The sequence below is a fragment of the Diospyros lotus genome, chromosome 5, assembly GCF_014633365.1.
Source record: "Diospyros lotus cultivar Yz01 chromosome 5, ASM1463336v1, whole genome shotgun sequence".
NCBI lineage: Eukaryota > Viridiplantae > Streptophyta > Magnoliopsida > Ericales > Ebenaceae > Diospyros > Diospyros lotus.
Window position 1 is genome coordinate 23332865 of NC_068342.1, and position 22822 is coordinate 23355686.

A 22822-nucleotide genomic window follows, 5' to 3' on the forward strand; every position below is an offset into this window, starting at 1 on the left:
TTGGATGCTGCTCAAGCAAACTACACCACGACAGAGAAGGAGCTTTTAGCTATTGTGTTTGCTTTAGATAAATTTCGCTCCTATCTTCTGGGTTCTAATGTTATCGTGTTTTCTGACCATGCAGCCTTGAAATACCTATTGAAGAAGCCCGATGCTAAGACCAGGTTGATACGGTGGATGCTCCTACTTCAGGAGTTCAATGTTGAGATAAAAGATAAGAGTGGGGTCGAGAACCTAGTAGCTGATCATTTGAGCAGGGTCCCTCCTTCTTCAGATTCCACAGTCATGGGCTCACAGCCTATCCGAGATGATTTTCCAAATGAGTTCCTCTACCACATTCATGGTATTGAGCCCTGGTACGCAGATTTGGTAAATTATTTAGTCGCTTCTGAATTACCTGCATATCTTAAGAAAGAGCAACTAAATAAATTTAAGAGTCAGGCTAGGTACTATGTGTGGGATGATCCCTATTTGTGGCGCATGTGTAGTGACCAGGTCATCAGGAGATGTGTCCCTGACCATGAGTTTGCATCTGTCCTTAATTTTTGTCACACACTTGCATGTGGTGGTCACTTTGGTCCCCAACGTACAGCTAGGAAAGTCCTAGATTCTGGATTATATTGGCCTTCACTCTTTAAGGATTCATATGAGTTTTGTAAGAATTGTACACGTTGCCAACACACAGGCACTATATCATGTAGGAATGAAATGCCTCAACAACCCTTATTGTTTTGTGAAATCTTTGATGTTTGGGGCATTGACTTCATGGATCCATTTCCTGTGTCATTTGGTTATGTGTACATTCTATTAGCTGTGGATTATGTTTCTAAGTGGGTGGAAGCTAAAGCAACCAGGACTGATGATTCTTCTGTGGTTGCAGAGTTTGTTCGTTCTCTTATCTTTTGCAGGTTTGGCATACCCAGGGCCATCATCAGCGATCAAGGATCCCACTTTTACATAGAAAGATGGACACCCTACTTCGCAAGTATGGGGTAATACACAAAGTGGCGACTCCTTATCATCCACAGACTAATGGGCAAGCTGAAGTGTCAAATAGGGAGATCAAGCAGATTTTGGAGAAGATTGTCCAGCCCCATAGGAAAGATTGGAGCAAGAGATTAGAAGATGCGCTATGGGCCTACCGCTTACAAAACCCCCATCGGCATGTCCCCCCACAGGTTGGTTTTTGGAAAAGCGTGTCACTTGCCGATGGAAGTGGAGCATAAGGCATATTTGTAACACCCCTTCTCCTAGAACTGCCCAAGAAGAGGTGCTACTGGAGATAATAAAATAAACTGACTGATAAACTGAAATCTGATACCAAAATGAACATCTCAATCAACTGAAATAAAACTCTGAGTCAATAACTGAAAACCATAAATTACATCTAAGGGAAAATCCCTAAACTGGAATATAAAATAAATCTAAACTGATCAAGCACTAACTAATAAACTAACAACTCCCATACATCTTTGGTCTTGAGCGGCTCCATGTACACACACTACTGGACACTGCTGCTAGGCCCCACATCTGGTACTCCCCCACTAGGACCTGGAATGGTGAAGAGTACAAGGTGAGCTACAAAGCTCAGCAAGTAATAAACTAGAAAGAATAACTGAAGCTGAATCGAAGAATATCAATACTGATAAAAGTATTTACTGAACTTGTACTGAGAGATATAATAATCACTGGATAGCATCTATAAGATGTAATGCACATAAGCTGTAAACTAAATGCAGGTATGCAACTTTGGCTCATAGGCCCACATGACTGTAACACATACCTGACTGATCTGAGTCCTGCAAACATAAAAACTGTAAGCACATACTTTGGGCAATATGCCCCTAGCTCCCTGGTCGACATCAGGCGAGCAACTCATAACTGAGATATAATTGAACTGATACTAGTGGGATCCCTGCGGACAAGCCGCCTGGCGCGCATAATGCAATGCTCATATAAATGCTGGCACACGATATATAGTGCTCCACATAAAGTCATGCTCAATGCTCATACAAATATGTATGCACATAATCTCACAAAATAATGCTGATTATGTCATAATTAACTGCTAAACATGGTATATGATTTTTATCAACTATATTGAGATTCAAATATTCTGAAATTTCTGAGTATAGGCATGGCATATTGGATTTTATCATATCTTGGCATAAAAATTCAATATTTGAATAATTGAATATTTATATTAAATTTAGGACTTGAATCAAGAATTTATTGAAAGCCATTCGGATGCCATTTGATACTATTTGGATGATTGAGGAAGCAAAGGGAAGCAATTTGAATGAAAAAGCAGCCCATTCGAATGAAAAAACGGATTTCAGCAAGCTCATTCGAATGGCAGAAAACTCATTCGAATGACAGAGACTCATTCGAATGACACAAGGTTCATTCGAATGATAGATGATATATAACAAGGCTATTCGGATCTGATCAGGGACTCATTCGAATGACTCACAAATTCATTCGAATGAATTTTGAAAATTTCCAACTTTTGAACTGGCAAAAAGTGACTCATTCGAATGCAACAGTAACTTTATTCGAATCAATTTATGGATTATTCGAATGACAAGAAAGCTCATTCGAATGCTAGACTATACAAAGCAATAGCTTACTCGCATCTTCAAGGACTCATTCGAATGACAAGGAAACTCATTCGAATGACAAACCAAAAACACATACGAATGATATGATATCACATGACTCATTCGAATGACCAAAAAACTCATTCGAATTACTGGAATATTATAAGAGAAAGGCTTACGACAACACTGAGAATTCATTCGGATGTCTCAAAACTTATTCGAATGACACAACACTCATTCGAATGACTGGAGTCTCAACAGAAACAAACTTACGATAACATAGACGATACTTTGATTTAAAAACTTAACATTACTACACCATTCCGAAAGAAAACTTGAGAAAACAAATCCCAACTGATTCCAAACAAACTTGAGAATGATTCAACAACAATATTGATGAGAATCGCTGAAGGAAATTATGCATGCCTGCTATGAACTCACTGTACGCATGTAAATATATATATATAACATGCACTGAACTGATATAACTCACTGTAACGCACATATATATATATACATGCACTGGAACTGATTCAATTCTAAAAATTTGATATCAAACTCAATCAAGACCTGTAAGAAAGGATTACAGTGGAAGGATACTTGCCTTATGATCTTCTTGATTGACTCAATAATCTCCTGAGAGCCTCTTATGCAAACCTTGAACTCACTACTCGTGCATATATATATATATATACACTGACTGTAACATAAATCTAAAACTTAAACAAAGAGCTGCTGAAACTGATGATCGAATGCTAATATATGATCATGTAAGAAAGGTTTACAGGGAGAATAACTTGCCTTACGATCTCCTTAATCGACTCAATGATCTCCCGAGAGCCTTCTATGCAAATCATTGAACTCACTGATTGCTTCTTGGCTCTCTGTTCTTGGGGCGTGAAGAACATATGGCTTATGAAACTATATATACACTGATCTAAGAAGCCCTAACGCCATAACTCATTCTCCTATTATAATTAGGAGTCTTCTAACCCAATCGTCTCACGGATGGATTGTTCAATCCCTTAATCACAATAATTCTATTTACTAATTAAATACTAACATCAAATCCTCAAATGACCCTCAAGTCCTTGCATTTAATTTCTCATAAATAAAAAGAATTAATGCTATTTAAAAGCTATTTTCTCGATTAAAATCTCTAGATTGCCATATTAACAATTAATTGGCAAAAATCCTCCAAACAATACTAATTAAGAAATTCAAAAATTTCTAAATAAAATCTAAACCCTCTAATGGGTCGTTACAATATTGGTGTTAGTGTAGGTGCTCTAGACCCAATCAAATTGGGCATGTTGTACATTGACAATTGTAATCATGTTATTATTTGAATAAAGAGTTATTCAAATTCACAAGAAGTCATTCTATTAGTTTCTTGTTATTATTGTAATAACCGAATGAAACTAGATAGAAGTCCATATGATGTATACTGTGAATAATCTATAAAGATGTGAGATAATGCATCACAGTTTCTAGACATCATTAAACGTCCCAAGTCATAGCAATGTCAAGAATGGACATTGACAATTGCGGTAAGACTTGTATGTGCTATGTTTTTGCTATGTGATAGCAATGGGGGTCTCACACCCATAGGCATGGGGATGCCTAGACAAGTACATAGGTGACCAATGTTGTAGAATGTAGAATGTGTCACTAGATATGACTCGCCATGAGAATCCATTTTGGTTATATGTTGATGGAATTCTTATTCGAGATGGGTGTAACTAATCCTTGGACCTGAGGTTGTCACGGTCATCTCATAAGAAAATCGATATGTTTTGACATCATTTCGATGGGCCTAGATAAAAGCTGCACGTGGGCGATCATTGGGCATATCGTGAGGCTTATGGAGATGGGTGCATAACCAAGATGGGACTCGTCTATCCCTTGATAGAGGATGATGTATCTAAGGCGCCTTCGATGGATATTCACTTTAAATCCATGGCCATGGTAAAAGAGATCAATAAGGAGTTATTGATTTACTTTCTATTAAGTGAAGATATCCAGAAGACCGAAGAAAACTCATGTGATCGTTATCAAGCAACACATCGCCATACTTGAGATCACATAAGATACATTGACGAGAGGATTGAATTACACGGTAACCATGCTCATGAAAGGTTATTTGCGGATTATGAATCCTTCTGAATAATTGGGTTGGCATGATGCCTTGCTAGAGGCCAATCTTGTCTTATGTGTTTGTACCGACACATTGCCAACATATTCGGAAGCCTAATGAGTCATACCCAATAGGCATGGTCCCTGGCTTAAACCAAGAGAGTGGACGTGTGGTTAAGTGGGACACTTCGGCAAGAAGTTTTGCCGTCGTAGGTTCTCACAGAAAAAGAACAAATAGACGTAATGACGTCGATATGACGAGGAGTTGTCATAATGGAAAGAGTTTCCTAAAAATGGAAATTAATTAAATTAGGAAGGAGTTTCTAATTTAATAATATTCTATTTGTTGGAGTGGCAAATAGGAAATAAAATATATTTGGGCTTAAGTTAATATTTGGACTAAATTAGATTTTGGCCAAATATTAAATTAAATATTATATTTGGACTAAATTAGATTTAGGCCAAATATTAAAATAAATATTATATTTGGACTAAATTAGATTTGGGCCAAATATTAAATATTATATTTGGACCAAATTAGATTTGGGCCAAATATTAAATAAAATATATTTGGGCTTGAATTAGATTTGGGCCATAATATTTTATTTAACCTATAAAAGGATTGGGCCATTTAATTATATTTCTAGTTGGACGAGAATAAGCCCACTTAAGATTCTAATTAAATTAGAATTAATGGGCTAGCCCAATCCATTAGGGTTTTAGAAACCCTAAGATATTTCACTATAAATATCCCTTTATGGGTTGCCCAAAATAGTAGTGTTTTCTGGTGTCATTTTTCAAGAGTTGAAAAACGTATTGTCGTTCACTCTTCCTGTTTCTTTTGGCATGGATTGGAAACGTGGGTGTTCTTTTACCGTCCATACACAAGCCATGCAAAGGAGAAGGAGCTAGCACTCCTATTCTGCTCTCCTTGCCAACGGACGCGTGCCGCGTATCACGAGTTAGAGGCCGGAGGCTTGGACGGCTCGAATCCGCGAACGACTCGATTATCTAAAGGTTAGATTTATTTATTTGTTTTTGAATGATTTAATTTCGACGTTGATCCAATCGTCGGGATCAGGGTAAGTTCAAAATTTTAAACTACGCTGTTTACCCCGTAGCGATCTTGCTTTACTTTCAGTGGTATCAGAGCCATCGTCGAAATATTTCAATTCCTTACATGCGGATTCAGTTATGTTGTTATTTATGAAATAATTAAATAATTGATGCGTTTGTATTTTTAGATTGGAAAACGTTTTTGGGTGAAGGGCAAAAGATTGTGTATGACACGAAAAGCGAAAATCAGGGTTCGGGGTGCATACGGATGCACCAGAGGGTCGAACGGCGAGGCCACGCGGGGCCCGCATGCTCTGGGTACGGCCAGGGGCGGCCTAGCGCATGCAAGGCGCTGGCATGGGGCGGCCTTGCGCGGCCGTGGTCGCGCGCGCTGGCATGCGTGGCCGCACGCGCGCAGGGAAAGGCCGGGCGCGGGCGCGACCCGCCAACCACGTGCGGCCCGTGGGTGTGACCCGTAACCCGCGTGCACCCTGCTTACCCCCCAGCAGCCCTCGCGGCAGCTGCCAGCGCGCCTGGCGCGGCCCCAGCGCGCCCAGGCGCGGCCATGGGCCTTGTGGCCTGGCAGGATGTTCGACATGCTGCCCAGCCACCTCCCGGCCCCACCCACTCCCTCGGGCTTCAGTTTGACCCTTCCCGGGGGTCCCCGTGAAGCACCCGAGCTGACCCTTCAATGGCCCAGTGCGTTCCGTTCCCTTAGGTGGGGCCCGGCTAAATTGTTTGGCTATTTTTTATTATTTTTATCCGATCCATGAGTGTATGACACTTATGGGCCGTGATTAAAATTGGGTCAGGGCTATTAATTGGGTTATTTATTAATTATTAGGCTGCTAGTGTATGTTTGACATGCATTGGTTGATTCAAGGCCTGTTGAGCCATGTTAGTTAGACTAATGGATAGAGACCAAGCCCAACACAATTAAAACAAGTTTGTTTTTCCAAAATTATACAAATTTTCAATTTATTGAGAGCGTTTCATTAAGATTGAAATAGATGCGATAATTAATTAACATAATCTAAATGAATCAATTAGATTGATTGCATGGGTGTATGGTATGGATCAAGTCGACCATTTATTTTATGTTGGGAATGAATGCTTGTAAATTTGGTTTTTGAAATAGGGCCTGCGTGTCCTGCCTCTATTATACTCTGATGTACATTCTCTTCTCATCTCACTCGCCCTGAATGTAACTCGGGGTTTCTGATTCTATGTAATATATGTAGAATAGAATAGAGTAATGATAGTTGTAGTTCTAGTTTGTATGAAGAGCAAGAGATGGAGCCAAATTGAAGACAAGATTCGAAGACCAACGAAGGCTTGAAGAATGTTCTTGTGAAGTAAGATGTGATTCTTCACCTAGCTTTGACCCGCTAGCTTTCCTTCTATGGCTCGAGGGAGCTAGCTGTAGTTATCCATACCATACACCGGTTTGAGTCGTTTATTATGCATTATTAATTTGATTAATTGCATGTGATGAGACCTAAATAAATAAATAATAAATCCTTCATTAATATTAAGCCAACTTGCCTTCCATCATTATGAAGCATTAGGTTTCTAGCTGGCACTTGATTTGTTGAGTCACTTAAGGTCATGTGTCACCTATGATTCTTATGCTTCATGGGCCATGAGATGTCCCTGAATGATGGGTCCGACTTAACTAGAAGGGTGGGGTTTGTTGAGTCACTCAAGGCCTTACTGAGTATAGAGGCAAAGATTGGGAGTCACATATGATGTGCTTGACAAGGAGTTGTCAACCCAATGAATCTAGGAGTTGCATGGAGATGCAATTGGTAACAAGTACCTACCTAATCGATCCTAGCACAATTTGTTGAGTCACTCAAGGTTGTGCGAGGGGAGATGGGATCCTAGCCTACTAGGAAATCTTCCAACGGGATTTCCCGAGTTATGTCTTGAGGGTGGCAAACTCGTAGAAAATAGTGGGAGCAATCATAAAATGTTACTTCTTGCAATTTATGATTTCGTAATTCAATATGATTATAATAATATCTTTATTCAGTTGTTGATCCAGAATGTCTGGAAACATGTCGATAAGATCGATACTCGAGGGCAATAATACCTTCAACAGACTAATTTCTATAACTGGGAGATCATCTTGAGGATAGTCCTCACATATGATAAGATTTTCTATGCGATAGAGAGCTATCTTCTTACGAAACCACCAGTTAAAGAAATAGTAGCACATTAGGCCTAGACGATGCACGAGGGTGATATGATCATCGTTTGGTGTATCATCTTGGCTGCCATGACCCCGAAACATAGGTCGCCACATAAGAGTTATGATGCCTATGAGATCATGGCTAGGCTCAAGGATCATCTATTGAGAAGCATGTAATGGAGATGATACGTTTTATCAATAGATTGCTAGAGCTCAACTTGGGTATGGATGCCAAAACTTACCCTACATTTGGTGCTACAGTCCCTTCCTAACGGCTATGGAAAAGACTCTTGGAGAGTGGTTGTCCATACTTAGGGAGACCAAGCCTAAAATTGATTATAGGCTAAGGGAAGTGTTCTCTTAGTTGAAGGGCCCAAGGCGCACAGGGGTAAGCCCAAGAGTAAGAAAGCCAAAAAGGAAGAAGAGTTCTTCCATAGCGCAATCTGGAAGAGTCCAGAAGACAAAAATCTGAAAGGGCAAGGAGGATGCGATCTATCTCCACTGTGATAAACCGGGAAGTGTAGAGTAAGAAAAGTTCTACTCAGGACACTTCAGGTATTGATGTTATTGGAATTAATCTATCTACTTCTGATCAGTCCACATGAGTATTAGATACTGGATCTAATGCTCATATTTGCACTTTTGTGTATGGGCTTAGGAGTACGAGCAGATTAATAATAGGAGAAGTGTATCTACACGTGATAAATGAATCAAAAGTTGTTTCATTAATTGTAGGGATCTATTTATTGACATTATCCACAGGGCTTGTATTGGAGTTACATAATTGTTACTATAATCCTAGTTTGACTAGGAATATAATTTATAATTCTTGTTTGACATGGATGGATATTCATTTTTATTCAAGGACAATAGTTGTTCATTTGATAAAAATGAGTTGTTTTATGGTAAAACAACAGTACGTAACAGTTTGTATGTCCTTGAGGTTGATACTCCTATCAATAACATAAATATTAAGCGACTTAAATCAGGTGATTTAAATAGAACTTATTTATGGCATTGTCGTATTAGCCATATAAATGAGACTTGCATATCTAACTTTCATAAATATGGATAAATTAGCATATTTGATTATGAATCATATGGTGCTTGCAAATCTTGTTTACTTGGCAAGATGACTAAGTCTCTTTTTAAAGTAAAGAGAGGCTACATAAGTGCTAGGGTTTGTGCACATTGATGTATGTAGACCCATGTCCACCCAAGCTAGAGGTGGATATGTCTACTTCATAACCTTTGCTGATGATAGATCATGTTTTGGTTATGTGTATCTTATGAGACACAAATCTGAGGCTTTTGAAAAGTTCAAATAATTCAGATTTGAAGTAGAGAAACAAACTGAGAAAAGTATCAAAGTATTTCGATCAGATCGAGGTGGTGAATACTTGAACAGTGAGTTTCTAGATCATTTGAAGCAGAATGTGATTCTCTCACAATGGACTCCATCTGGAACATCAGAGATGAATGGTGTGTCTAAAGGAGGAATAGGACCTTGTTGGACATGGTCTGGTCCATAATGAGTCGCACTGAACTCCCTATTTCATTTTGGGAATATGCACTCCTCACCACGATCTTTGTTTTGAACAGGGTTCCAAGTAAGTCAGTTACTCAGACTCCATATGAGATATGGAAAGGAAAGAAGCCAAATCTGTCTTTCCTTAAGATTTGGGGTTGTTAAGCTTATGTCAAGCGTGTTGACAATAATAAGCTAAAACCCAAATCGATGAGATGTTTGTTTATGGGATATCCAAATGGATATTACTTTTACTACCCATATGAACAAAAGGTGTTTTGTTGCCAAGCATGTGGTGTTCCTTGAGAAGGAATTCTTAGATGCTGTGGCTAGTGGGAGGAATGTTAAGCTCGAAGAGATTCGAGGCGAACCACAAACAAATATTTCCCTCCAAGAACCTGAGAAAGATCAAACACAAGATGTTGTGTCAACTCCCCAACTTTCTACACAAGAACCTCATAGGTCGATGAGGGTTCGTCGCGAGCAAGAGAGATATGGATTTCTCATCTCGACACATGGAGATGTGCTTCTGGTTGTGAACGATGACCCTACTATCTATGATGAGGCAATGTCTGACATTAACTCTGGGTTATGGCGATGACAAAACAGCTTTCCTTGAAGGAAACCTGGTCGAGGATGTGTATATGACACAGCCTAACAGTTTTGTTACTCATAAACATGCAAATAAGATTTGCAACTTGCAAAGGTCCATTTGTGGACTAAGGCAAGCATCCCGGAGTTAGAATCAATGTTTTGATGAAAAGATCAAAAAGTTTGATTTTTCACAAAAGGAAAGTTGATCCTTGTGCTTACAAGAAGGTTAGTGGGAGCGTGGTGGTCCTTTTAGTCCTATATGTGGACAATATATTGCTCATAGGGAATGGTGTTCCCATGATGCAATTAGATAAAATATGGCTTTCAAAATATTTTCTCCATGAAGGATTTGGGAGAAGCAGCCTATATTCTGGGAATAAAGATCTATAGAGATAGATGCAGGAGGTTGCTAGCACTCTCCCATAGCACGTACATTGACAGGGTGCTAAAGAAGTTTAGCATGGAAGATTCTAGGAGGAGAAGTCTTCCCATGTCACATGGAATACATCTCTCCAAGGCTATGTGTTCGAAGACACAAGATGAGAGAGATAGGATGAGTCGAGCACCATATGCCTTGGCTATTGGCTCGATCATGTATGCCATGTTATGTATGAGGCCTGATATCGCATATACTTTGAGCATATGTAGTAGATATCAAGCTAATCCAGGTTAGAAACACTGGATTGCTATGAAAACCATTCTTAAGTACTTGTGAAGCACTAAAGAGATATTTTTTTCCATATGGAGAATGAGAGCATACCATGAAGGGGTTCATGGATGCTAGTTTCCAATTCGACCATGATGATTTTAAATAACGTGCAGTCGAAATTCATATTCTGCCTATATGGCTGGGTTATGAGTTGGAAGAGTTCCAACAAGAGATAGTGGCAGATTCAAAAACTGAAGTCGAATACATAACAACCTTCGAAGCAGCTAAGGAGGTTATATGGATCCGTAAGTTCATTGATGAACTTAAAGTGGTGTCCAACATTGTTGATCCAATAACAGTTATTGGGACAACAATGGAGCCATCGCGTAAGTGAAGGAACCACGGTCTCATCAATGGACCAAACTTGTATTGCAGCATCACCATATGATAATGGAGATTATCAGCTGAGGTGACATATGTAGAGAAAGTATCGACGGATGACAATGTCGTAAATCCCTTGACTAAAGCTCTGTCCCAGGAGAAACATGAAAGTCATGTTCGATCATCAGGTATAAGATACATGAATGATTGGCTCTAGTGCAAGTGGGAGATTGTTAGTGTAGGTGCTCTAGACCCAATCAAATTGGGCATGTTGTACACTGACAATTGTAATCATGTTATTATTTGAATAAAGAGTTATTCAAATTCACAAGAAGTCATTCTATTAGTTTCTTGTTATTATTGTAATAACCGAATGAAACTAGATAAAAGTCCATATGATGTATACTGTGAATAATCTATAAAGATGTGAGATGATGCATCACAGTTTCTAGACATCATTAAACGTCCCAAGTCATAGCAATGTCAAGAATGAACATTGACAATTGCGGTAAGACTTGTATGTGCTATGTTTTTGCTATGTGATAGCAATGGGGGTCTCACACCCATAGGCATGGGGATGTTGGAGAATGTGTCACTGGACATGACTCGCCATGAGAATCCATTTTGGTTATATGTTGATGGAATTCTTATACGAGATGGGTGTAACTAATCCTTGGACCTGAGGTTGTCACGGTCATCTCATAAGAAGATTGATATACTTTGACATCGTTTCGATGGGCCTAGATAAAGGCTGCACGTGGGCGATCGTTGGGCATATCGTGAGGCTTATGGAGATGGGTGCATAACCAAGATGGGACTCGTCTATCGCTTGATAGAGGATGATGTATCTAAGGCGCCTTCGATGGATATTCACTTTAAATCCATGGCCATGGTAAAAGAGATCAATAAGGAGTTATTGATTTACTTTCTATTAAGTGAAGATATCCAGAAGACCGAAGAAAACTCATGTGATCGTTATCAAGCAACACATCGCCATACTTTAGATCACATAAGATACATTGACGAGAGGATCAAATTACACGGTAACCATGCTCGTGAAAGGTTATTTGCGGATTATGAATTCTTCTGAATAATTGGGTAGGCATGATGCCTTACTAGAGGCCAATCTTGTCTTATGTGTTTGTACCGACACATTGCCAACATATTCGGAAGCCTAATGAGTCATACCCAATAGGCAAGGTCCCTGGCTTAAACCAGGAGAATGGACGTATGGTTAAGTGGGACACTTCGGCAAGAAGTTTTGCCATCGTAGGTTCTCACGGAAAAAGAACAAATAGACGTAATGACGTCGATATGACGAGGAGTCATCATAATGGAAAGAGTTTCCTAAAAATGACAATTAATTAAATTAGGAAGGAGTTTTTAATTTAATAATTTTCTATTTGTTGGAGTGGCAAATAGGAAATAAAATATATTTGGGTTTAAGTTAATATTTGGACTAAATTAGATTTGGGCCAAATATTAAATTAAATATTATATTTGGACTAAATTGGATTTAAGCCAAATATTAAAATAAATATTATATTTGGACTAAATTAGATTTGGGCCAAATATTAAATATTATATTTGGACCAAATTAGATTTGGGCCAAATATTAAATAAAATATATTTGGGCTTGAATTAGATTTGGGCCATAATATTTTATTTAACCTATAAAAGGATTGGGCCATTTAATTATATTTCTAGTTGGACTAGAATAGGCCCACTTAAGATTCTAATTAAATTAGAATTAATGGGCTAGCCCAATCCATTAGGGTTTTAGAAACCCTATGATATTTCACTATAAATATCCCTTTATGGGTTGCCCAAAATAGTAGTGTTTTCTGGTGTCATTTTTCAAGAGTTGAAAAATGTATTGCCATTCACTCTTCCCGTTTCTTTTGGCATCGATTGGAAACGTGGGTGTTCTTTTACCGTCCATACACAAGCCGCGCAAAGGAGAAGGAGCTAGCACTCCTATTCCGCTCTCCTTGCCAACGGACGCGTGCCGCGTATCACGAGTTAGAGGCCGGGCGCTTGGACTTCTTGAATCCGCGAACAACTCGATTATCTAAAGGTTAGATTTATTTATTTGTTTGTGAATGATTTAATTTCGACGTTGATCCAATCGCCGGGATCGGGGTAAGTTCAAAATTTTGAACTACGCTGTTTACCCCGTAGCGATCTTGCTTTACTTTCAATTGGGCAGTGAAGCAATGCAATATGGACATCAGTCAAGCGGGGTCCCAAAGGAAGCTCCAACTCCAGGAACTTGAAGAGATTCGACTGGAAGCATATGAGAACTCAAGGATCTACAAGGCGAAAACAAAGGTTGCACATGACAAGCTGATCATGAGGAAGGAGTTTCAAGTCGGTCAGAAAGTCCTACTATACAATTCCCGCCTTAAGTTGATGCCAGGTAAATTACGTTCCCGTTGGACGGGTCCTTTCCTGGTTACTCATGTTTTTCCTTATGGTGCAGTTGAAATCAAGGATGAGTCCAATGCGAAGCAATTCACAGTGAATGGGCATCGACTTAAGCCATTCCATGAGGACTTTCAGGAGCACATTATGGAGGAGCTGCATCTCCTCAACGCCACCTCCATTTGATACACCAGGCTATTTCTCTCTCCTTACTTTTCTTACTTGTCCTATACATGATTCTTGATGCATGCTTACATTGAGGACAGTGTAATGTTTGAGTGTGGGGGGGGGGGGGGAGTTTTAGAATAGAAAAAAAAAATGCAAAATGAGGCAAATTGAGTTTGAAAGAATTTAGCATGTTTAGAAAGTCGATCTTATTTTTTTTTGGGCTTTCAAGTAAATTGGAAATGAGTTTGGCTTGGTGGGTTGATTGAGGTAGTCTTTGTGAGGATATTTGTGCTCGTGCATGTTCTTTCTTATGATATGCGTGCATTCGCTAATTATGGGTATCACTCCAGAGCTTGTTTTGAATCTTTATTGAAGCTATCAGTGCTCATGCATGTGAAAAGATGATTAAGGCATTTTTCATTTTACTCGCAATTTTTCAAAAAAAAAAAAAACAAAAAAAAAAGGATCTTTCCCCTTCTTTAGGTTGAAGAACATTCATTGCATCCCTTGATCATGGCAACATATTAAGCAAGTCCTTTGGAATCAAAATAAAAATAGATAGAAAGGCCAAAGGTCAAGGTGAGATGGAGCGTAAAACGCACTCGCAAAGGTTGGGATGGAGCGTAAAACGCACCCACCATTCAAAAAAAAAAAAAAAAGTTCTATTTTTTGCTTGCTTAATAGTTGTTCATTGATCTTGGATTGTCTTGAAAGTTTTCTTCCTAAGGTTTACTTTACTTTTCATTGTTATCTTCCTATCTTTTTAGAGCCATGAATAAAAGTCCTTTTGATTTGCATGCAAAAAGCATTGAGAGTGGAGATTTAGAAGATGAGCATATCTGGTAGTGGAATTGTGATTGAGTGGAGTGAGGCATAGCATTTGAGGAACTTGAGAGCATATTCTTATTCTATGAGGGTCTGCTTATTTTGACTCGTCTTGCCAAGTAAAATTGCCATGCTACTTGTTTGTCTGGGAAATGTAAGAAAGATGATCTTTGCGTGTTGAATTCCTATAAAACTTGACGTGCCTCTCATTTTGCATTCTTCACATCCCTTTTGTTATTGAGTGTTAGTGTCTACTGTTTTACCCAGGAGTGCAAAAGTCTAAGTGTGGGGGAATTTGATAGAGCGCATATTTTCATATTATTTAGCCCTCATATTTAGTCTTTTTGCACGTTAGTTGTGTCATTTTATTCATCTTGATTTTGTTTTATTTTATTTTATAGGAATTGGGCTTCACACTATTTTATTTTATTTTTGCCATAAGGAATTTTGATGGCAAGAAGGGAAACAAGGAGATTGGAGACAAAGAAGCAAAAAGTGTGCTGATAGATTTGACCTTCTGTGACTCTTTCAAATGTTTGGCCAAGTTATAATCCCAGAACGTGAATGATGTCTTCAGAGATATTGTAGAGGACTTCATCTTTAATCTTATGGTTTTGTTTCTTTGCTTCTTCTCAAGTGTGTATGTATTATATGCGATCGTATGAATGCATGCATGTTGCTTGGGCAGATTTGACTAATAGGCTCGATTGGGGTATTGGTTTGCAAGAAACAACATAAACTTAGTGGGCGATTGTTCATGTCGGTTTCAGATCTGTGTGCTAAGAAAAATTGAAACTTGTATATTGATTAAGAAGATCTTCTGTGATTTTTATATTTGTTTCGATTTAGTCTTCGGCGATTGTCAAGCATTTTCTTTAGATCTGGGGATTAAAGATAAATAGGTTCTTTATATGGTGGATGATGATACCCGGGTAGGGAGGAAAGGTTGTAACTGGTTGCATCTCGGTTTACTGTGTTCTTGTTTATTTTATTTTTTGTTTTTCATCAACCCCCCCCGTTTAATCTTGTTTTGACAGATCCGTTTGAGGTTCGTTGGGAGACGACTTTGGGTTGCACCTTTATTGTAAATCCGAATCATTATTCATCTAATCTATCGGTGTTCGACAGCCCGACCAGTCATCTCATAAGAAGATCGGTATGCTTTGACATCGTTTTGATGGGCCTAGACAAAGGCTGCATGTGGGCGATCGTTGGGTATATCGTGAGGCTTATAGAGATGGGTGTATAACCAAGATGGGACTCGTCTATCCCTTAATAGAGGATGATGTATCTAAGGCGCCTTCGATGGATATTCACTTTAAATCCATGGCCATGGTGAAAGAGATCAATAAGGAGTTATTGATTTACTTTCTAATTAAGTGAAGATATCCGGAAGACCGAAGAAAACTCATGTGATCGTTATCAAGAAACACATCACCATACTTGAGATCACATAAGATACATTGACGAGAGGATCGTATTACACAGTAACCATGCTCGTGAAAGGTTATTTGCGGATTATGAATCCTTCTGAATAATTGGGTAGGCATGACGCCTTGTTAGAGGCCAATCTTGTCTTATGTGTTTGTACCTGTAATACCCCGAGAGCCCAGAGAAGTTAGTATATATCAAGGATAGTGTAAGAAAGGAAACAACACCAGCTGGATACCTTTTGGGCTGAATGTTGGCAAAGAACTCCCAAGTTAAGCGTGCTTAACCTGGGGTAATCCAGAGATGGGTGACCCCCTGGGAAGTTCGTGTAGGCCCATTAGGATAAGTTATTCTGGATCTTCCTATCGCTCGAGCGGATGTTACAAGTGGTATCAGAGCCAACCCTTGGTGAAGGCGGTCCAATGAGGGCGGGGAGTGGCGCCGGGGCTTGAGGGCCTGTACAAGGAGCGGCTTCTGGCAGGCTTCTAGGATGGCAGCCCCCAAGGGGAGAAGGTCTGGGACCGGTTGTAAGGTCGCATGACGGGGACGTCATGTGCTCAAGGGGGGGAGAATGTAATACCCCGAGAGCCCAGAGAAGTTAGTATATATCGAGGATAGTGTAAGAAAGGAAACAACACCAGCTGGATACCTTTTGGGCTGAATGTTGGCAAAGAATTCCCAAATTAAGCGTGCTTAACCTGGGGTAATCCAGGGATGGGTGACCCCCTGGGAAGTTCGTGTAGGCCCATTAGGATAAGTTATTCTGAATCTTCCTATCGGTCGAGCGGGATGTTACAGTACCAACACATTGCCAACATATTCGGAAGCCTAATGAGTCATAAGTAATAGGCACGATCCCTGGCTTAAACTAGGAGAGTGGACGTATGGTTAAGTGGGACACTTCGGCAAGAAGTTGTGCCGTCGTAGGTTCTCACGGAAAAAGAACAAATAGACGTAATGACGTCGATATGACGAGGAGTCGTCATAATGGAAAGAGTTTCCTAAAATGACAATTGATTAAATTAGGAAGGAGTTTCTAATTTAATAATTTTCTATTTGTTGGAGTGGCAAATAGGAAATAAAATATATTTGGGCTTAAGTTAATATTTGGACTAAATTGGATTTGGGCCAAATATTAAAATAAATATTATATTTGGACTAAATTAGATTTGGGCCAAATATTAAATATTAAATATTATATTTGGACCAAATATTAAATATTATGTTTGGGCTTAAATTAGATTTGGGCTAAAATATTTTATTTAAACTTATAAAAGAATTCGGCCATTTAATTATATTCCTAGTTGGACTAGAATAAACCCATTTAATTAAGTTCCTAATTGGACTAAATTAAATGGGCCGGCCCATGTCCATTAGGGTTCAAGAAACCCTAGAGCTCCTTATAAATGCCTATTTATGGGTTGCCCAAATTAAGTGATTTTTGGTGTCGTTTTTCAACAGTTGAAAAACATATTGCCGTTCACTCTTCCCCGTTTCTTTTCGCATCGATTTGAAACGTGGGCATTCTTTTACCGTCCATACACAAGCCGCACAAAGTAGAAGGAGCTAGCACTCATATTCCGCTCTCCTTGCCAACGGACGCGTCCCGTGTATCACGAGTTAGAGGCCGGACGCTTGGACGACTCGAATCCGTGAACGACTCGATAATCTAAATGTTAGATTTACTTATTTTTATGTGAATGATTTGATTTCGACGTTAATCCAATCGCCGGGATCGGGGTAAGTTCAAATTTTTTGAACTACGCTGTTTGCCCCGTAGTGATCATTGTTTACTTTCAGCGGGAACCGGCTGTTCGTCCGACCTTGCCAGCAAGACATGGTTAGATTCTCGTACTTATTTGTCACGGGATTTGTGGGAGGATCCCGCAAGGTGAGGTCCACCATGAATCGCGTAGATAGTTTGCACAGCCGGTGAGCGCTCATCATCGGAGGGGGCGGCTGCTGTGCCGGTGGCTGGCTTGGTTGATTGGTCGGTCATACCACTTAATCTTTCAAGCGACCTCTTCTTATCAGTTCTTCAATGGCGTCCCTTAGGGCCCAACATTTGGAGGTGTTGTGACCCGCCTCATTGTGGTATGCGCAAAATTTTTCTTTATTTCAAAATTTGTTGGGAGTTCTCAACGGGTTGGGCTTCCCGAACTCCTCTTTGTTCCTTTCCATGGCGAAGATCCTTTCTTGGGGGTCAGACAGGGCATAGTAGCTGTCAAAGCGCTGTGACCTCCTAGGTCGCTCATATCCTTCCACCTTGTGAGCTCGCTTGGAGACTTCATTGTTTGAGCGCTCCCCTCGTGCTTCCCTTCCGTTATGCCTTCTCTTGTTCTTGTTGGAGCCCCCATCTTATTTGCTCGACCCGACGGGTTTCTTTGTCTCGGAGGCATCTTCCCATCGGATCTCCTCGGAAGCTCGTTCATTGAATTCCCCCAGGTCTTTAACCGGGGTCCTGTAGATGCTCTCATAGAGCTTCCCATCTTTTCGGAGGTCGACGGAGATTGCCGTCAGGTTACTTTCATCGGAGGGATCATCGACGTTGCTTACCTTGCGTTTGAACCTGGCAATGTAATCCCTCAGGGGCTCGTTTGCTTTTTGGAATATTGTGGCGAGGTGACAAGGTGGCACGAGCTACCTCCTTAGAGCCCTATATTGGTTGAGGAACCTCTGTTGACATTCCTCCCAACAGCTGATGCTACGAGGCAGGAGGCTCCTGAACCAAGCTTGGGAAATATCGCCCAAGATTACCAGAAAGGTGCAGCATTTAGCCAGCGAGCTGGTCGTCTACAGATTCATTTGTACGTTGTATGCATCCAGGTAGTCATAGGGGTTGCTGTCTCCGTTATACTGTGGCATGCTCGGGACTTTAAATCTTCGGGGGAGGGGTTCGAGTTCGACCTCCCTAGTGAACAACGTCCTGTCCCCATGGCCATTATTTTGGCTACGGACTCCTTGTCGTTCTTCCAGCTGCCGTACCCTTTGATATAGCTCATCCACGGTTGAGTCCGGACCTGCTGATTGCTGGGCTTATGATCGCCCACTTCTTTCCCGGACCGGGGAGTGGTGATTTGGGAATGGATAGTTATCCCTGATATCCTCTTCTGCGGGTGGAGGTCTCTCTTCCCGTGGGTGGCGACCCTACGAGGCGACGTCGGTGGATCATGGGCAGCCTATGCTTGAGCTTGGGCTAGAATTCTGACCACGTTAGTGAGCTACATCATTGTATTCTCTAATGCCTCTTGGTGTTGCTGCCAGTCCCGAATTGCCCCTACCCCGGCGATCGGGTTCGTGGGTTGAATAGGAAACCGTGGCGGCGGTATGCCAGTGGCGTCTTCGGTCGGCGGTGGTAAAGGGATATCTACTGTCAAAGCAACGGGTCCTCTATTTGGTGGAAAGTCTTGTGGTCGATCGTGGTGATATTCTGGTGGGTCGATCGCTGCCTCGAAACTTCGAGTATTCCTTCCTCTTGCCATGGCTACTGATCAGAGCGGGCCCTTCCTCTAGTGCCAAAATATCGACGTTCAATTTCAGCCGACCCCAATTCGTCTTGGGCCGCGGTGAGTAAATCAAAAGTGCCAAGAAGAAGAAAACAAAGATCTCGGACGTGAATCGACACCAGAATATTTTACGTGGTTCGGCTAGAACGATGCCTACTCCACGATCACACTCTAATTATTCCTTTAGAATGGCGGTGTCTGATTATTCTCTCTATCCTTGCTCCTCATGATATCTATGATTCTTATTTATACTGAGGGGCTTTTACAATTTAGATAACATATAGAAATACAATGATTACATAATGGGGGACAAACAACCCTTATCGTCTACACAAAACTAGGAGTGGGATCCTCATTACGAGGGGCATGGGCTGTTATAGATAAAGTGAATAGTCTCTACCTCTGACTTCTCAACAGCTTTACCACTTATGCGAGCTGATGGTTTTAGGTGAACGACTTGGGCGGTCCAGCGAACTGAGGGTTTTATAGCGAGCCCGTTAGTCGATCGTTGAGAGCTCACTAGGGGGTTTTACCATGAGCTCGCAAGATGCTTGCTTTACGGGCTTCGGGCTTCGGTGGTGTACGGATTTCTTTTGACGAGGTCGCCGGGATTTTTCGAGCTCTGGGTGTGTAACACCCGGTGTAACCGATGTTAAGAGAATAGGAAAGGAAGTAAGAAAACTTCCAAAAATACCCTTGAGAAGGTGATGGATCCTTGAGATTGAGAGTGCCCATGAGAAGGGTATTTTGGTAATTTGGATAGAGAAGTCCAATAAAGGGTATTTTGATAAATTAAAAATAATTCCTATGTGGAATTAGGTGTGTAAGTGAATAAAATCCCAATTTGGTATTTATGTGGAAATATATGGGATTAATAATTCACAAAGGATATTTTGGTAATTTTTGGAATAAATTCCATAGAGGAATTTAATTATGGATATTGGGAAAATGGTGGATATTCTATTATTTATGAAAATAATTATATTTTCCCCTAAATTGGTGGATAATTGTGGTGATGTCACATGGATGGTGGAGATGGAAGCTTGGAAGCCAAGTTTGTGTCTTACAGTGACACTTGGCAAAGTCTTGTTCAAGTATAAATGGAGAGATTAAATTAAATGCAAAAGAAATTAGTTTGGTCTTTCAAGCATTTAATGAGAGGCATGATTATGTGGATTAAAGAAAATCCAAAAGAAAATGGTAAATGGTCACCATTAATGCCTTGGAAAATATGAGATTTATTTAAATACATAAGAAAGTATTTATGTCTCTCAAGTGTGATGGTTATGAAAATGGTCTCATCTAAGTAAATGAGAAATAAATGGAAATTTCAAGAATCCAATGGATGAGATGTATTCTTGAGAAAGAGAATTAATCCAAGGGTGGGGATTTAAAGAGAAGTAATGGCATGGATTGCCAACATATTAAAAGTGTGCTTTCTTTTAATGGTGGAGATGAAGTCTTGTAAAGGCAAAGGTAATCCAATGGGTGAGATTTAAAGGAAGAAAATGGCATTGATTGTGTTTCTTCCAAGAGAGATGTATTTAATCCAAAGAGATGGATGGGTGGGATTTTCTCTCAAAAAGCAATTGGAAATCAAAGGCTAAGATGAAGTCTTGAAATGGAGATTTCAAGACAAGAGTAGTATTTAAAGGGAAAGTAAGCCCTTGTCTCAAGTTTTGCCATTTCAAAGAGAGAAAGGAAGTGAGAGGAAGGAAAGAGTTGTCTTCCAAAGAAAAGAGAAGAAAAGAGAGAAGAAGATGAAGGAATCAAAGTAAGTTTATTTCTTCCTTCTCTTTACTTTAATATGTTAGTATGTAAAGTAAGTGGCATGTTGGAATGTCATCCTAGATGGGAGAAGAGGATGGGGGAGCTCTCTTGAGAAGAGGATTTAAAGCTTCAAAGAAAAGAATGTTAAGGTAAGGGATGGCCCCATGTGGTGGAGGCCTTACATTGCATTGTATGTAGGTTGCACAAATTTTTTATGTATCTCTTTGCATGCTTTACTTATACATGAGACCTATGGCCATGGGGGTGGGAAAGAAGTGGTAGGTTAATGCCTCAAACCATGTTGGGTTGTGAGGATGGAATAACCTAACCATGCTTGCATGCATTTGCCATTACATAGACTAGTTATGCTTGTATTTACTTTGCATATGCACCCTTACTGAGCTTTGTGGTTCATGAGGTTTTACCCTCCCCTTGTAGGTTGTTCTTATGTCAAAGGAGAAAAGGGAAAGTGCAAGCTTGTGGTTGGAAGCTCTTGGTGTATATTTCTTTGTTTGATGTAATTTATGGATTAAAGAAGCCTAGGCTTGTGGTATTTAATTTGTGGCATTATGGTTTAGGAAAGCTTATTTGTTATATTTGGAACATGTGTGGTATTTATACTTGGAGGTTGTTATGTGAGCATCAATAGGTTGTGTAAGGCTCATGTGTGAAATGGAAGGAAATTTTGATGTATGTTGTGTAATATTTAAAGAGGTGGGTTAAGCCTTAATTTTGGAAAAATAGAGGCAAAAATGGAAGGAATGTGAAGTATTTTTATTCATTTTAATTTATGGAAAATTTGGGGTTTAAATACCCAAGAAAAGAAAAAAGAATAAGAAAAGAAGTGTGGAAGGCAGCAGTGGCAGCAGGGCCCAGGTAGCAGCAGGCGCGCGGCCGCGCGCGACATGCCCGGTCAGCGCCCAACGGGGCCCTGCTGGCCAATTTTTTTTTAAGAATTTGGAATTTTTGGGGATTTTCTTAATTGATTTTGGGCTCTGGAGGAATTTTCAAAATAAAGGGATATTTTGGGCTTTTTGGAGAAAATGCCGAAATTTTAGAAATTTAAAAATTTGAGTTTTTCCTCCAAAATTGGTAATCAATCAATGAATTGATTTTAATGGCGATTTACGGAGCCCGGTAAAATTCTGGGATGGAAAAAGAATTAAATTCAAATGAGAAAATAATGATTGGGCGTCTTCGCGAGATTTCTTTTTAATCAAATGCGGTGTGGTTAAAGCCCAATTTTGCTAGTGAATCCCGAGGTTAAGGGAAGGGAAGGACGAGCCTAGTTCCCATCTAGGACGTTTCTTCTTGAAACATGGTTCGTCCTTCACCAAAGACCAGGTAGGTGGACAATTCGGGTAATTGTTCATGAGTAACACCCGTAAGTGGGAGCGGGGCGTTACAGGGTGATTGGGCCGGCCCATTGGATTGAGCCTGGCCCATAAGGGGTGATGTAGGAAGTATAACAGATTTGGACATCAAATTTGATTGTAATTGAAATTTATCTAAATTGAATACTTATTTTTTTTTATCTCATCTCCTGATTAAGATATAATT

General features: G+C 40.0%; 1 protein-coding gene across 1 annotated transcript; it reads left to right on the forward strand.

Moving 5' to 3' along the window:
- The first annotated feature begins 13361 nt into the window (after nt 1–13361).
- Nucleotides 13362–13748, forward strand: LOC127802156 (uncharacterized). The gene is made up of 2 exons (XM_052337857.1): nt 13362–13557; nt 13621–13748. Exons 1-2 carry the CDS (start codon nt 13362–13364, stop codon nt 13746–13748), a joined length of 324 nt encoding a protein of 107 aa, XP_052193817.1.
- Nucleotides 13749–22822: the final 9074 nt, after the last annotated feature.